Source organism: Vidua chalybeata, chromosome 17, assembly GCF_026979565.1.
Source record: "Vidua chalybeata isolate OUT-0048 chromosome 17, bVidCha1 merged haplotype, whole genome shotgun sequence".
NCBI classification, from domain to species: domain Eukaryota; kingdom Metazoa; phylum Chordata; class Aves; order Passeriformes; family Viduidae; genus Vidua; species Vidua chalybeata.
The window spans coordinates 11,265,516-11,282,663 of NC_071546.1; the positions used below are offsets into that span (position 1 = coordinate 11,265,516).

Genomic DNA, 17,148 nt, shown 5'->3' on the forward strand with positions numbered 1-17,148 from the left:
GCTCAGTGCTGTGCCCCAGGGACAGTGTGTGCAGCTGTGGCTCTGCACACTAAGGAGCTTTTTCTTCTCCAAACCAAGCCACATTTCAGACTTTGTGGGAGAAGTGACCATTTAGGTATTCTGCAAGCAATTCACTGCAACAGTCATGGTGGCACTCACTGATATCCAGTCTGCCTATAAATTTGGTTAGGTTTAAAAGTCAAGTGGGAGGAGAACCAACTCAACATCCAAAGTTTACCCCTCTTTTATTCTCAAATGTTTTGAAATGGCACATCTGAAATTGATGTGTTAAAAAAAAAAGCATCCAAACCCCTTTCTGGCTGAGACTGTGCTTACACAGCTCACAGCCTTTCAGCTACACACTGTCCATCCCATCTGGCTTCTGTTCCAACTAAGTGAAGTAAGTGCTTGGCTTTAAGTGCAGAAGACATTCTTCCTGAATTTCATTAATAGATCTAACCCAAAAAACCATAATCCTAAATTCTCTCAGTGACACAGTGACCATGCCTATACAAAGTGAGGGCTGGCACTGTAAATGCCTGAATCCCTCCCTGCCCAACCCTTGGGTTATCAGGAGCTCACAACTGTTACAGCACCTTGTTCTGGTCAGCTTTTCATCCCACAACAGCACAAATCACTGTGACAACCAGAGCAGCTTACTTTGGTCTCCATTGATTAAGCTCTGCAAATTAAATTAAAGTAATTTCTTTCTGTAATTACTTGTACTGCAGACCCACATGAGCTCAAGGACCTGAATCATAATCCAGTGTAAGGTGAACCATTACAGAGCATTACTGGCATTTTATGCATTTCCTTTTTGCTTTATGACTGCTTGTCTCACCACAGGGGTAGAGCCCAGGTCTTCAGGCATGGGGAGGAGCCAAATTTCTGGGAAGGGACCTGAGCTGAGCATGTGATGCTGGTAGTGGGTGGGTTGGCAGGGCAAAACAAGTGCTCGGTTTTCTTCCCAAAAAGGCTTTTTCCTTATTCAATCACACTTGCTTAAGCAGATTTTCTGCAAGTTTATTTATGTGATTATGCATCCCTGTGATACTTATGGCTTTCTGCACTCTGATTTTTTTTTTATTTCTAGTTTCACTTGTGCCATTTATGTCAGATCTATTCGAGGAATTGACTCTGTGTCCCAGAAAAGGCCCTGTATATTCCTATCTGTGTTTCCACCTGCTGCTCTGCTCTTCTCTTGCCTGCTGTGCTCTGACCTGCTGCCCTTGCCTTCACTGTGCTGTGGAAAACAGGTTTGATTAGGAATTCCCAGCACTGGAGCCAGGGAACTAAAACAGAGCAGTGTAAGGAGATAGTGCCTTCCCAGAAGACAATCTTTAATCAGCTGTGACCTGGAAATTTGGAATTTTATGTTGTTGCCTGGCAGAATTTACTGCCTCTGCAGTGACATTGCCTCATGTTTGCACAAAGTCTCCCCATTTTCAGCAGGAGGTGAATGCTGAATCCTCAGCAATACAGGCCTGCACTGGGAGCACCTCTGAGTGCTTGTGTTCAAACCAGGAAATAACCCAGGACAAAGGCAGCCATGGTTCAGCCCTTTATAAATGAATTCATGTGTTCAAAAATTCTTGCCAGACAAGATGTGGGCTGGTCTGAGACAGCAAATTGCTCATCTTGGTTCAGCTGCAGATCAAGGCTCTTGCCCAGAGCTGACTGGGCGCCCCATAATTAATTGTGCAAGTGCTGCTGAAGCAAGGAAGCACTTCTGGTTCAAGAGCTGCTGTCCAGAGGGCCTGGTAGGATCACACACTCAGGGAGCTCAGGTTTACTTGCTGACCAGGGATTGGTGTTAGTGAGGTTGGTTCTATTCTTGGAGTTTAATACCTGAAAGGGAACAAACCTTTCTCAGTCCTTTAGACAAGAGGACAGTGTCGTCAAGGTACAGCATGTACAGAGGCACTTGAACCATCTCTAGTGCTTCATCTGAACTGCACTGCATCTCCCCTGGACTTTAAAACCATGTAAACAGGAGGCTGAACTTACTCATTGCTTGGCGACCTTAACAACACTTGAGTCTTCTCCCTCTCCTCCTGATTTTTACCCTTGAAGGCTGTCTCAGGAACTCTGGCAGCAAGCACTAACCGCCAGTCTTGACCAGGCCAGTGCTGTCTGTCACTGTGTTCACAGCAGGGTTTCCAGCTGTGTGCCACTGCCTGACACCAAGGAAGAGCATAGGGAATATTCAGGCCTTGGGATCTGGACTTCTTAATCCTGGAGGCAGCACCAAAAAAAAATCTCAGCTTCACTTGCACCTCCTCCATTCTTCCTACTGCTCCCCCCTCCATCCCTCACCTCCATCCCTCACAACATGTTTCTTTTCCATAGCCTGAAAAGCAGAGGCCATAACTGAAAAGGGGCAAACCATTAAAAAATCCCAAATCCTCACTGAGCACATGGGTGCTGTGCATGCTCCTAATAAAATCCTGCAGCTGTGAGCAGGTCTGACAGCAGCCCCCAGCTGCATCACGTCTTGCTAGAGCAGAGCGAGGAGACAGGAGACTCCCTTGGCTCCCCCACACCCACAGAATTCAATTGTGGCTCTATATTTAGCTCCTGTCTGGTGTGTGGAGCTGAGCCTTGCACACACGCCCACGCTGAGCCTGCTGGGGTTATTTTTAGCATCAGCGAGATGCTTACCTGGATGGTTCCTGCCCAGTAATGAAATGCATTCAATTGTACACAGCTAATTAGTGCTGACAGCTGATCTGTCCTTTGTACCTGCCCCCCTGCCTTTCTGTCTCTGGAATGAATCTGTGTCAAGTCTTCCCAGCCTTCTGAAATTAGGGCAGTTCCCTGGTTTTTAGTCCAGTGACCAGGAGCTGGAGCACAGTTGGAGATTCATCAAAAAAAAAATCTTGCTAATCCCCAGGTGAGCTTAGGCTGGGCTCAGTTCAGCATCTCCTCAACTTCTGCATTAGGACTACCAGTAGTCTGTACACTTACCCACATACCACTTGGTCAATCTAAACAAAATGTTCCCTAAAGTTCTGTGCATTCAGCCCAGTTCCCTGCTGAGTGTCTCAGTCTGAAGGGCTGATGATGCCTTTTCAGTGAGCAAAGCTGCCCTGAGACATTTCTGTGGAGAAGTGGCACTGAATGTGCTGTCCTTGGGAAACATGGCACAGCTTTTGTGCTGTCAGTAGGTGAAACTGTCTTTGTGAGTGCTCTGTGCTGAGCCGTGGTGCTGGTTTGCTTTTAGGCTGCCAGTCTGAAGTGCTTTTTGCTTGGTATTGTTCTGTCTCCAGCAGCATTGTGAACTTCACACTCTGTTACCTGAGGGACAAACCAGGGTCTCATCTGGGTGTGCTTTTAGCTACATCTGCAGTTCCTGGCTGAGTCAACTTGAAAATGCTTCTCCAGGAACCTCAGGGCAGCACCACACCTACAGAGTCCAGATGTGGTAACAACTGAATAAAGATTCATCCTGTTCACTTTTTGTTGCCAGGAAACCTTGGTCCAGCATCATCCACTTCCCCAAGCCAATGTTTTCAGTGTGGTAAAGATCAGCTTTAGGTGCTCAGGTTCTGGTTCCTCTGTGTACAAAACCCCTTTGTTCTTCCTGTCTGACTCCTCTGCCCACGTTTCTGTATTTAATTCCTGTCCCCATCATCTTTGAAGTGCCACTTCACACATCATGTGTATTTGTACAAACACCAGAACAAGTGAAGCAGTACATGAAGTGAATATTACAAGTATAATTTTTTCAAGGAATTTGTACTTTCATTGAGACATTGAGTTATACTGGAGTGTCTTTAACTGTGGTTACATTCCCAAGAAGCACAAGCACTTCAAGCATTCACTTTCTAAACAGACAGATATCAAATTTAATTTAACAACCTTTCCCTGAGTCACCCTTCAGTCTAGCAAGTGTTTTACTCCCCCAGGTTTCAGCTGAAACCCCTTCTAGAACAACATGTGTCTGTGAGACAGGAAGCAGATATTGCAATCTTTTGTGTCTTTTCTGCCTCGTGACACAAAGAGCTCTCAACTCACTGAATTCCATCGAGGGCTTATTATCTGTGCTCTGAACATATAATAATGGAACCAAGACCTGTTGGGAGCCCTGTTGCCTAATGCACAGTAGAGTATTCCAAGAGTTCACCATGCTCTGGGGCACTGGGGATGCATGGATTAGTAAGAGAAGCACTACAGCATGGGGAAAACTGGAATACTGCCATTTTGGAGGGAGGAGGAGGGAAAAGTCCATGTTTCCACAGCAACAAGTGGTAGATTAAATTGGCTGGGAGCACGAAATACAGGAAATACACTTTTCAAAAGCAGCGATGCACATAAATGAATCCTGGAATCTCTCCTGATGCCACTGTCAGTCAATAATAAATCTGAAGTCAGTAGATTTGCACTGCTGTAAAAGTAGCATTTGTCTCAAAATACAGAACTTCCCAATCTCCTTTTTGAGATGAAATGAGTGGGAAGGTGAAGGAAAATAGGGGTTTTAGCTTTGACTTCATAAACACCAATCAGAGTGATAGCAGAGTAGCTTTTCTCAGCAGGTTCACAGCTGCTGTTGAAATGTGTTACAGCCAGAACCACTTAAATAATACAGTGGTTTTGAGAGGATGCTATTCTTTTGTCTCCCCATTTTTAAAGCTATATAAACACCATTATTTGGTGTATTTTTGCACATTATCTATGTCAGTACATCTTTCCCTCCAGAGTACAGAGCGAGGCTGTGTTAACTGTGGGGCTGAGGCAATTTGCTAGACAGCTACAGACCATCAAACCCCTGCAATTGTGAAAAATATCGACCCTGTTAACAACTGCCTGGTTATGTGCCATTCTTACGCAGTCAGCCATTGAATAACTACTTGTTAATCTGCCCACAGAATCATTCTTCCTGCTAAACACAGATCTATAGCCTGATGGTACACGTGGATTCCTGATTTGCTGTTATCTAAGCATTGCTATTGCAGCAGCAGTGCTGCTCCTTTCTGCACAGATAGTGGCAAAGCCCTGGAGAAAACAGACATTTCTACTGGATCCCATCTCCCAGGCAGCACTTCCCACCCCAGCACTACATTCCTTAGCTATAAGCCTCCAAGTTGTCACACAGAGACTGTGCTGCACAAGTACCAGTGAAATGAATGAGTGCAAACACCTCAAAAGCACATCCAAGAATTTCACTCTTCCCAGTTTGGTTTCATTTCCACACCATAGCCAGCCTTTGCTCTGAGTGTGGGCTCTGGGTTTTGTGGGGTGAGTCCTAGTCAGAAACTCCAAAGGGTATCTCTAGGCCTTCTGGCCTTTGCCAGAATTCACTTTTACTTTGTTGGTTGGCCGTTGGGTTTTTTGGACACCCACTTGCTTTTCCTGGTGTTGTAAATATTTTCCTGCGTTCATCCACCACCTGAGCTTGTTTGCACGGTCATGTTCTATTCTGGTGGATGAGTTAAGAGCTGAGCCGAGCTCTGCCAGCACATATGTGCTGGAAGTTGTGTGGGAAACTGCTCCCAATCTGTTTTGCCTTTTTTCCTGGCTATTCCAGCAATCTCTGTGCCGTCTGTTCCCCGAAATGCGCTCAATCCTCCATGTTCCAGGAAGAAGGAACCAAATTAAGGCCTGACTTCCAACACTTGGAACAAAGATGGCTTTTAGCCATCCTCTAGACATCACCAGTGACACTGATGGGCAGCACCCCAGATTGCTGCATGAGATCACAGCAGGCAGGGGAGGCTCCCTTAGCTGCATTCACCTACACACAGCAAATTTCCTGCCTCCTGGTCGTGGCCAGCCCCTTTCACCTGTCTTCTGCAAGTCCTTGGACTGACATTTGACTCTAGGGTTGTATCCCTTACAGTATTTCTTTAGGCTCATTATTAAGCAAGACAAATGGTAAATGAAAATAAAGGGATAAAGGCTGTAGTTACAGCAGCTGAAGCTGCAATTCCATCAGACCTTTCGGACTAAGAGAAGTCAGGCAGGGTTGAAAAGAGATGTGACCTTGTAGGCATTTCAGCAATAGAAGATGGGGCTGGGTATGACAATCTTCTCATTCAGTGAATAGTTTGTGATGGTTGAATTGGTTTTAGGGGTGGAGTAGGGTGGAAACCATTTTTTGTGCATTTTAAAGCAATCAAATTAGGCTCTTCATATAGGAAGAAATCTCATAAGTTATCAAATGGCCAAAATAATGGAATTAATGATATTGGGGTGCAATGTGAAGTCTTTCCCTGAACTGCATGCACAAAGCTTGCAAGATCAGGGTGATCAAGGCCCATCTTTGCTTCCTTAAGTGATGGGTATTAATGGGACACACCTCTCATCTGCTCTGTCTATAACTCTTGGAATTCAGTGCACATTGTAGGGAGATCTTTTCTGCTTGTCTGGATGAACATGTTTTCTGTGCACTGAGTTGTGCAGCCCCTGGCACAAAGCACTGCTCCCCTTCGGGTACAAAGTGCTGCTGTGCAGTCACTGAGACTGGAGGGACCATAACTCCATCTCAGCTGTTGCAGGGGCACTATGAAGGGCACCCAAAACCTCCTCTGTGTTCCCTCAGCAGCTCGTTCCTTAGCTGAGGGCAGGAGTGGTGAAGGCAGAGATGTTCTCCTCCATAAACTCTGGTCCATTAGGACTTGTGCTCTGATCCACACATTTGTTCTCATTCCCTGTCCCTGGAGGTAAAGTTTAATCAAAAGCATGCACATGAATGAGTTAGTCTAAATATCAATAAATGTTTCCTTCAGGAGAGGCTTGAGATATTTAATATTTAATAAGCCTTGAAAATGAATTTCTATGCATGTTTCCCAATTTGATTCCAAGCAGCGCTCGCTGTCCCTGTGTGGGCAGCACAGCACAGATTATTTAACAATCCACTTTGTCTCCTCTAAAATATTCATGTTTGCAGATATCCAAATGCAGCCCTAAAAAAAGCACACACAAAAGCCAAATGGTGCAGTCTGAGCCTCCCAGTTACCTTCAGTCTTTGCTTTAGGCTGCACACCACAGTGATGCTGTTTCTCTCACAGCTCTCCCCTGTTGCCCTGGTTACTGATCAAACCAGAGGATCCCTTGCTGTGCCTGCAGCTGGATTTACACAGGCACCTTCCCAGGTGAGGGCAATGCTGCCTCTGCCTTAAGGCACCAGTGCAGCTACCAGTGCAGCAGCTTTCCCTTGGGCAAATAAATATGCAGCTGCAACAACTGCCTTGGTCCTCACATTCAGCTTGAGCTGACAAAGCCAAATCTGGTTGATAAATAATTATACTACTATTTTTGTTAAAGCACTGGGTTTCCTGGAGGACCTCCAAATCCTGATTGCAGCAGCAGAGCTGCAGGTAGATTTGGCAGGATTTTGTCTCCCAAATTGACTTCTGTCTTGTTTTCCCTTGAAATCCAGGCAATCCTGACTGAAGAGAGAGTTAAAACTTTTTCTCCTGTGGCTGACTGACAGTTGAAAATGTGCTGTATTGGTTTGTGGATGGTTCCCTGCAGGCAATAGACCTGGGGGTGGGTGGCAGTGCCTCTGACAGGGCTCAGAGGATGCTCCATTGTAAAGGGAGGCTCCTCCCTGTTCTCATTCACAACACTTACTTTGAGAGTTTCATTTCAATTTGCTGCCGGATTTCCTGTCTTTCCTCATCCGTTCTCCTTGGGAAAATATTCCTGTCTTCCAGCTCCTGCTTACTCGGTCTGTTCCGTAGTTTTACTGCCAGCAGTTCTTTCTTGCATTTTCTTGGCAAAGTACCTGGGACACGCATTGAAAGGAAAGTTATTAGAAAGGCAGCTCCTGGGGATGAAACAGGAACTTCTGGAGAGCAGGAATGGCACAGAGTGACAGTGATCTGTGTGGTGCTGTGCAAGGAGCAGTTGTACACATTAATGTCAGAAAGCAGCACTGCAGCTGAGCTCAGACACAAAAGCACTGAAAATGCAGAAGGAACATATTCCTCAGGGCATGCAGGAACTGCAGTTAAATCTTTGTTTCATCTTGCAAGCATGATGTGTGATAGGAGGTTAATTTGTTTTGGTTCCTTTTTGCTTTGAAGGGTTTGAGTTTTTTTAAATTTAATGCTTCACCTTTTCTAGAGAAGGTCACCTCATCTTTAAAGAAAATGACATTTAATTGGTATTTTTGTTTGGCATTTGAGATAGGATTAAAGTCTATTTTTTAAAGGATGCTCTGGAGTTTGGCAAGATTCTAAATCCTAAATAGGTTCTCATTCCCAAATACTGGGGTTTTATTTGCTAGGGATCTGTGGACCTCCTTTTTTATTATCACTACTGATCTCAAATTTCTTTATGCAGAGGGAGAAGTCTGTACAGCCTTCTTCCCACATTTACCTTTGGAAAGAGTGGAGCACAGTAATTTTGGTCTCCATGTGTGAGCAGTGAAAAATCTCTTGGTAGTTGCATTGATCTAAAGTTAAACTTTTCAGAAACCATAATCAGCTCAAAACCCCTTTTGGAGCCTAAAAAGCTGTGCCCTTATTTAGCACCTTCCTTGAGTGCTCTCACAGTCTGTTGCAAGCATTAATTAAATTAAACCACGCAGCCCTGTCTGAAGTAGCAGATATACATTTAACAGATGGGTAGGGAAGTGAAATTATTTGGCTGCTGCCACACAGAGCCTTCTGCTAACTGAATATCTGACTCCATCAGAAGCATTTGGCTCACAAAGCCCCAGACTGGGGACTCTGACAGGGCTTCTCACCACGCTAGGAGTGGGTGCAGAGGAACCAACAGAATTCCTGCTGGAAAGAACCTGAAGGACATTCGGGGCTAGAAAACTCCTGGGAATCCCTGCACACACTCCCAGTTTCACCTGAGTATTTTAAAGAGGTCACAGGAGGAATTTGGTCATGTCAGGAGGTTTCTGTGGACAAGGAGCTCTGTGTGTCTACGGGAGCTGCAGCACTGTCCAGTGCAGAGTGTCCAGGGCAGGGCACCTTGGGAGCATGGACAGTGATATAATCTATAGGATTTTTGTCATTGACTTCAAAGGAAGTGGGGTCAAAATCCTAATTAACAGTGTCAGCTCCCTCTGTCAATCAAAGGTGGACAGTTCATAATGAAACATCATTTACCAGAATAGTTTAAAATGCAAGTATACATGCAAAATCTATATATTAAAAGACAATAAGGGCATGAATAAAACAAAACTAGAGAACAAAGAGAAAATAAAGCCCCAAGCTTCTTCTCCACATACATTTTCAGCACCCTGAGACAAATTCCTTCCTGATCACTACCTCAGTAGAAACTGGACCTGCAAACACCCTTATTTAAGTATTCTTTTTCTAAGGGTTATTTTTCTTAGTCAGTCAGGCACATTCAGAGCCGGTCTGCCCCCTGACCATCTATCTCAGGCTGGATTGTTTCATGATTTATCACACCTCAGCTAGGTCAACAAGAAATGCTTGGGAAATTCACACCCTTTTCATGTTCATGCTGCAGGTTCCTGGAAAAACTCCCTGTTTCAATTCAGTCGAATCATGGCATTTAATTTCCTGCATGTTTACTGTTCTTTTTATCCTATTCACTGTTCTATCAATCAAAAAGCAAATCCTAACACTGCCTGATGCTGGACAGACCTTGATTGCACCAGTTATCAGTTGTGAGCTATGTTCTAGTAACATTGTTTTTTAAGCTCATCTTGCCTTGCATTTTCAGAGGTTTCAAATAATGATTTATTGAGTAGGAATAGAAAACCAAGGCATAATTCCTCACTTTTTCCAGAGTTATGTGACGTGTCTGTACCTCCCTGTAGCCTCAGGGCTGTGGCACTGTGCCCTGTGGTGGTGACAGTGGCAGAGCAGGTGATTGCTAAGGCAGGACAGGGACTGTAAAGCAGCTCAGCATTAATGGATAGTTTTACTCCCTGACTTGGAAACCAGCCCAGATCTCTTCAAACCAGAAGGAATCTGGAGATGTTTAGGGAATTGTTCTGGTGCTGTCCCTGGGAACACTGGCACCAGCAGTGCCTCCACACCAGAAATGACTTGGGAATGTCCCAGCTTGTTCTGGGACATCAGTCAGAGCTCAGCATCCTCTGTGCCAAGCAGCAGTGTTGTTGCAGCCACAATAATGCCAAAATATCTTAAAAGCAGCTCTGTTTTTCTCGGGGGGCCTCAGCCATCCCCAGTACACCACCACTGTCCTTCAACTGCAGGTATTTTCCAGAACTCCAGCACTTATTGTGGAAAGCCCAGAGCTGCTTCTAGATATCACAGAAACTTGCACAATAACCAGTGCCCTCCTATCATCATAACAATGAATCATTATTTGTTAAATATAGAGAGATTCACCGTCAATAGTTAAATACTCAGATTTGGTTTTGCTCGTAGGGGATAATGTATATTTTGCCTGGCTGCCTCTAGCTCTTAGAATTTTTATCAAAAGAGACCACTTTTACATATATAGCCAGAAAAAAAAGTAGAATTTAAAAAGTGTTTTTTGTGTTTTAAGCTATCCTTAAATGCACAGCAATTAGGCAAGGGAGTCTTTTCTTTTGCCTTACCTCAGGGGTCTGTTCTGTTACTTGATGTCTTAAGATACAGCAGCAGAACTCGTGTCCTGTCTGCTGGCTCATGCTTTCAAAGACATCTTTTAAAATTCATCTTTCATCTGCTATAACAATTATTTTTTGATAAATTGTTTCTGCCTGCCTTTTTTTAATGCATTCATGAAGAGAGCAAAGGATTCATTTCAGATTGAATCTGTCTTGCTAACATGGAAAACATTAAAAACCTTGAATGACAAATTTTCTAATGAGAGCTGATTATTTTGCCAAAGCTCACTTAAATAATTGCACAGGATTATAAAATGCATTCCCCACATGTCTCAAGGAGGGATAAAATGGACCAAATGGAGAGACACTTTATTCTTTAAGATATTTTCTCTACATGTTTGTCCTTCCTAGATTGATTGGTCTCTATCACTTTTCCATGTACCATCACTGCATGGAAAAATAGCTCTGAAATTCCAGAAGACGGCCAGCATTGGCACAGGGTGTCCAGAAAGCTCTGGCTGCTCACAGGGGGATGTCTGGGAGTGCTGCTGTTCATACAGAGCAGCCCCAGGGTGCACCAGTAACTGAGAGGGTAAAGCGCAGTGATACACCTCAGTGTGCAACACCGGGAGGACAGTCACAATCACTGTGACTCCAGTTTAACTTCAGCTTTTCACCAGGGTTCCTTCAAAAAGCTGATGTGACAGTAGAGGAATTTATCCTTCCCAATATTTTCTGCTGCCTTTAGAGCATTCCCTTCGGTTGTGAGAGTTATCTTTGTAATACAGTGATTTTGCTTACCAGAAATAACAGAGTCGTTCAAAACTTCCTCATCCTGATAAAAAACACACTCTTCCTTGAGCTCTGAGTTCATGATCATGTTTTCTTTGTTCTCATCTGACTCTTTAACCGAGTTCCTCTTGTTTTCTGAGTCACTGCCATAACTCAGCGAGTTCTCCTTCTCTTTGTTGCGTTCCATACTCGACGTTCTCGAGGGACGGACATCCACCCTTTTTTTTGGAGAGCCTTTGCTTTCTCTTCCATGGAAGCTGTGGGTGGAAGATGCACAGGCCAGATTTTACAAAGATTGTTTTATTGCTGCAGTAGAAACTTACATGAGAATGAGAAAAACATCCTGTAGCTGGTAAAGGGCAGGGCAGGGAGTTCAGCATGGACCAACACAGGATGGCTTTTCAAGTTGAGAATGGCTAATATGGATCTACTTTCCTGTCTCTGCCATTAAAGAGACATGGATGGGTGGTGAATAATGTTTTTCTTTGATATATGGTCACAAGATACACTGTAGTGATTAAAAACCCCACAAGAACACGCCCTTCTAATGTAAAACATGCATGTAAAAAATGGCATGAAATAAGACCATTCATATCATTCATATGATCATCACAAAGGTTTAACAGGGCCTGGAAATGACATCATGTGAATCTGGTCCCTGGGCCAGTAGTTGTTAGGGAACTGAGAAATTATACCAACTTCACTCCAAAGCTCTGGGATGGCAAAAGTTATCTCTGTCCTCCTCTGATCCACAGGAGGGCTTATAATGAAACACAGATAAAGCACCCAATGTACTCCCACAAAAACATTTGTATTAAAAATGGATCTTGTATGTGCTCTTGTGTCAGCCAAGAGACACAGAAATTGCAGCATTTCTCATGTGACACAGAAATTGCAGCATTTCTCATGTGTAGAGTACTTGGAACAGGATGTGCCTTTGCTACTGTAATTCGGTATCTTGTGGGGAAGATTTTCTTTTGCAGTAGATCAAGGACTATCACCTCATTATACCTGAATCCTACTCCTGTGCCAAAGTAGCCTCCTTATAAAGGAGGAACATACAATGAAATAGCTGCCAAATGAAGCACTTTAACCAGGGATGTTTGTTCCAAGCAGTGACGCCACGAGGAAGGCAAACCCAAGCTGTAGCAGCAATTAAAACATTAACAAGAGGATAGGAATATTTTCCAAGAAAAATGAAGTGGTGGGATGAGTGTCCTCATGCAGCCCTGTGCCTGCAGGCTGTAGGTACCTGTCCTGCCGGTGTTTGGTGGCCAGAGCCCTGTGGAGTTCTTCAATGACTCTGCTGGGAGGTAAAGGCAGATGAACGGCAGCCAGGTGAGGGGAACCGGTGGGCGTTGTTACCTGGCCTCTGCCATGGGGCTCGGAGCTTTTCTGGCCAGAGGGGTGGAAGAGGGCAGCTTGTCCTGAGATTTGGGAGGAACCCACAATGACATAGTTCTTCAGGATGGTGGAAGGAGGAGATTTCATGGCTGGATCGTCCATTTCACTTCCTGCTGTCAAAACACAAGAGGGGAAGAGGTTGTGCAATGCTTTTTCTGTTTTGTCCTTTTTGCGCAGAGTCTGCACTGAACTTAATTTGTTGCATTGAACAGAGGATAAATGGTGATGTTTTGCTCTTGCTGTGAGGTAACTGGCTGAGTAACTGAGTTCAAAAGGCTCTTGCTGCACCACTCCAGATCTTTAATCTAGCAAAACAGTTGCCTCTCCCACTTCCCCTCTTTCTCACAGGATCAGATTCTTCTTTTTCCCAGCCTACCACTGCATTTTTGCTTGCCCACACTGCTGTTCCTAACCACCAAATGCTTGGGCTGTGGTGGCTTTCCAATCTAGCATTTTCTCTGCTGGTCTCTGGCAGACTGTATTAAAATTTATGCCCTGTGGTTCTGAGTCTGGACAAAATGTACCAGTGCCTATTAGCTGCTCCTCTGTGATTGCTGCACAGCCCAGACCTCTGTCTTTCATATGCCCGTGGAGAAAATGCCAAAATCATTATAATATGAGGATAATGTTTGCACAACAAAACTTGCCAAATGACATACAAATGAAAGATGGGGTACTGAGCACTAACAAGAAAAAAGAAGGGTGGGGCAATCTAATCTCTTTTTAGCCCCAGATTCAGCTATTTTCTATGCAATGTAAACCTTTTGTCTGAAATTAGAGTTACACATTTAGACCGATTTATACGTTTCCTAGCATTTGAGTCTGAGGCACAGTGGACATTTCCCTGGTTGTAAATTTGGTGGCTTCACACAATATCCCTTAGGATAACTGAACATCTGGCCTGGAGAAGATGCTGCTTCGTTTTTCTGTTCTGCAGTCCTCTTCCCCTTTCCCCCTCCCCTCTATCCGTGTCCCACGCCTCTGGCACATGGGGTTGTTTACACCAGCAGCTCAGGCTGGGTGGATAAAAGCAATTCGAGCTCCTCATCCCAGAGTATTTCTTGTCCCTTGTTGCCACCTAGTGCTTCACACAGGAATATAAACTGGCACAGCTTGCGCAGCATTGGTACAAACATGCTTTCACAGGTAATTTTTCCTTTTTATTCTCTTCCTTTGGAGATAAATCCTTCAATTCATAGCAGAGAAAAACTTCTGCTCAGGACAGGATTATCCTGAAGTAGTCCTGTAACAAGGACTTGGTTCCAGTTAGCAGAAACTTGCTAGAAAACTGGAGAGGGCAAAAAATACTAACTTCAGTTATTAAATATCTCCTCTCAGAACCAACGTCTTGCATAAGGGTTACCAAAAACATACATTTTCTTAAGTTTGCTTAGAAAGAGCTCCTGAAATCATAACCAAAGTCAAACACTGAAAATCCGAGTGTGGCAACACTAAGCCTGGTCTCTTTTCGTGTTTGTGGGGTGAGGAGGAGTGCATCCTTCAGTGAGGAGAGCTGCATCCACAACAAAATCTCTCTTGTAAGGAAGGTCTAACGCTACTTTTTTCATCTCTGGAGGGTGTTTGTGCACGTGTGTGTCCCTCCAGCCCAGAACCCTTAGGAATGGCTTTGTTCATTTCTATTCAAACTAGCCCAGAAGTTACCCTGTTTAAAATCTGGGGAGTCTGAAGGCTCAGGGGCATTGCTCTAAGAGTCAGTGCCTGATGTGCAGTGTGTGAGCCACCTTCCCACCCCAGAGCTCCATCTGCCCTGATCACGGTGCTGCTCCAGCCAGGAGACAGCCCAGCTCTGCTGAGCAAAGCTGGGTTTGGTACTCAAGGGGGGTTTGATTCTGTGCTGCTGTGGAGATGGGTAGCTCATAAATCATAAATTGATTTCTGCTCAATTGCTGCCCAGTGAATCATGGCCTGAGGGGATGGACAAAACCACCTCCTGAGCCATTTCATCTCTGTGCACAGAGAGGGTGTCTGTGTTTCCTCAGAGCAAGAGCCAGGGTTCAGCTCAACCCCAAAACAGGGAAAGAGAAGACTTTGTTTTGCCTTTACACCAGCTCATTCCTGGAACTGGTCGAGGGCCAATTTCATCCTCATTGCAGCTTTGGACAATATTGAGAATTTCCTGAGATCACACCTTATTTGTCCTAATGACAGATGTTCAGTGAATAATCTTGCAAAGTGATGTCTTGGCACCTTGCCCTGTTCCTCCTCTCTCTGATTAATTGGTGCTTGACTTACTCCTCACTCCTCTGCTGACAGCATCCCTAGCATTGTTAAGGGAGGGAAAAAACTAAACACAAAAGAGCTTTTCAACCTCTTCATCTTCCTTTTCTTTCATAATTGCCCTTTCTCTCTCCCCACACTTTTGTATTTCCTCTCACTCACTGACAGTATTTGTTTAATTTTAACTTAGCACTGCCCCCACATCCCCACAAAAATAAACATGTATAATCACTACTGGAAAAGGGTCTAGAGTTACTGGAGTCACTGAGAAAATTAAAAGTTTTTCTTTGTGGAAGATGTAAATGAGAATTAAATACCAAAACTCAAAATATCTCAGATGTTACAGGAAATACTTGGTTTAAGCAGCAAAATATCTGAACTCTAAATGCTCTGAAGTGCTTGGTGGAGGTGTAATCTCTATACCCTGCGTGGGTCAGGTTTCCAAACACATCTGATGCCAAGCATGGCCTTCTCCTCAGCTGAGCAAAGGCAGGGGGGCCCTGGGGCTGCCTGTTCCTCTTGCAGGGTAGAAGGGGAGGCTTGAGCCTCACCCACAGCACAAGACAGTGAAATAACCTGAACAGCAGCTCCTGAGGAGCACTAAAATACCATTTTGAATCCACCTCCCACTTGAGTTATTACAGCTTTTAAGCACAGACAAACTATGAATTGTTTCCATGGGAAACGAATACTTGTAATTTTCTTCCAAGAGACTAAAAACCTCAATATTTTCTCTAAGCCTCAGTGGTCAGGTCTCAGAACCCCTCTGATGTTTTGTTTCCTGGTGACAGTGAGCAACCCTGCTCATTGTGCCAGATGATGAGTGTGGATGCAAATCAGGGCTCACATAATGGCTGTCATTTAAAAGTCTAAATATCCAACAGGTCTGACATTTAGATGTCAGGACTTGATTTTCATTTGCAATAAGGCCCTTTTAACTGCTTTTACCATATGTAGGGGCCCTGAAATTGGAACCAACTAAAATCGTTCTCATTTTAGCACCCTTTCTGCAGTGCCAGAATGTTGAGAAATGTAACAACATTGGCAATACATTAGAAAATCAAGCCCAGGGGAATTGCTTTTGGAAACGTTCAATAAAGTCTGGCACAGAGGATTGCCAGGTGTATCACTCTTCACAGCAGATTTCACAGCTCTAGTTTAGACCTGCCCTAGAGAGTAAACCCTTCAGACAGAAACCTCTGCAGAACCTTTGAGTTGAACTAGATTTTGGCTGCTGTCCTGCTCTCCAGTGGGAGTCCAGGTAATGAAAACATTTAAATCTTCCTTGTGTTTTATGGCATATCAATATGAGCATGGGATTCAGCAGATGTTTACAGTTGGTTTGATTTGTTTTATGTGTGTTTAGTGCTGTAGACTCACAACAAATAATCCCCTGAGAGGTTCTGATGAATATGTGAAGTACAAATATCAGTGCATTGTTATCAGGCAACCAGACATGGTCACTGCTCACTCAGTTTAACTGAGTGATTGTCAGCAGTTTGGGGCTTCAAAACAGGCATCATAAAATGATTTGACAGTACTGTGGAGGTGAACAACACATCAAGGATGGGGAAATCTTTACTGAGCAGTGATGACTGACCTGTGATGCTCTTGGTGATTTTGGAGATTGCCTTAGGTGCTGGAGCTGGGAGCAGTGGAGGGCTGGGAAGCTGTGCTGGGTTTCTTTCTGTCTGCTTCTGGGGGGAATCTGTGGATTCAGGTACAAGTAAGGCTTGCGGACTGTCTTCAGATGCTGGCAGGCTGGCATCTTCCAGTGCTTCCGTGGGTGCTGAAGGTTTCTTGGCTAGTGGGAAGATGAGTAAGATTAATGGAACATGGAGTTAATAATGATAGGCCAGGGGACAATGCCAGGAACATTCACAAAAACTGAACACATGGCACACAGCTAGGAACACTTCTTTTCCACTGTGAAAGCAACTGTGTGAAACAGCCAACCAGCCAGGGAAGGTGAAGAATAAAATGTACAAGGATATTGAGGAAATGTTAGTTTTGATGTTCCTGAGAAAACTGCTGAGCTTCCCTAAAGCCTTTTTCCCCTTTTTTTTTACAATGAGGATAGCAAGGCAAAGCAACTTTTGAGAACTGCAGTGAATTATCTTAGAGCACACAGCTGTGGTGGCACAGTTCCTGGGTGAGTACTCTTCTGTCTAGGAACACACAGCCAAAGGGCAAGGAGTATCAAACCCAGAATATCACCTAAAAAC

At 44.3% G+C, this 17,148-nt stretch overlaps 1 protein-coding gene across 3 annotated transcripts in view; it reads right to left on the reverse strand.

The window, feature by feature from the left end:
• The window catches only part of PHACTR3 (phosphatase and actin regulator 3), a 100,184-nt gene that overhangs the window by 20,777 nt on the left and 62,259 nt on the right, over positions 1 to 17,148 (reverse strand). For 2 of the 3 annotated variants that reach the window (XM_053958680.1, XM_053958682.1), the window contains exons 5-8: positions 16,524 to 16,727; positions 12,534 to 12,798; positions 11,291 to 11,538; positions 7,576 to 7,729 (exon numbers count right to left, since the gene is read on the reverse strand). In XM_053958680.1, the coding sequence (XP_053814655.1) occupies positions 7,576 to 7,729; positions 11,291 to 11,538; positions 12,534 to 12,798; positions 16,524 to 16,727 (871 nt within the window). The remainder of the gene's footprint in view (positions 1 to 7,575; positions 7,730 to 11,290; positions 11,539 to 12,533; positions 12,799 to 16,523; positions 16,728 to 17,148) is intronic. The other variant, XM_053958681.1, reaches the window with a different exon arrangement.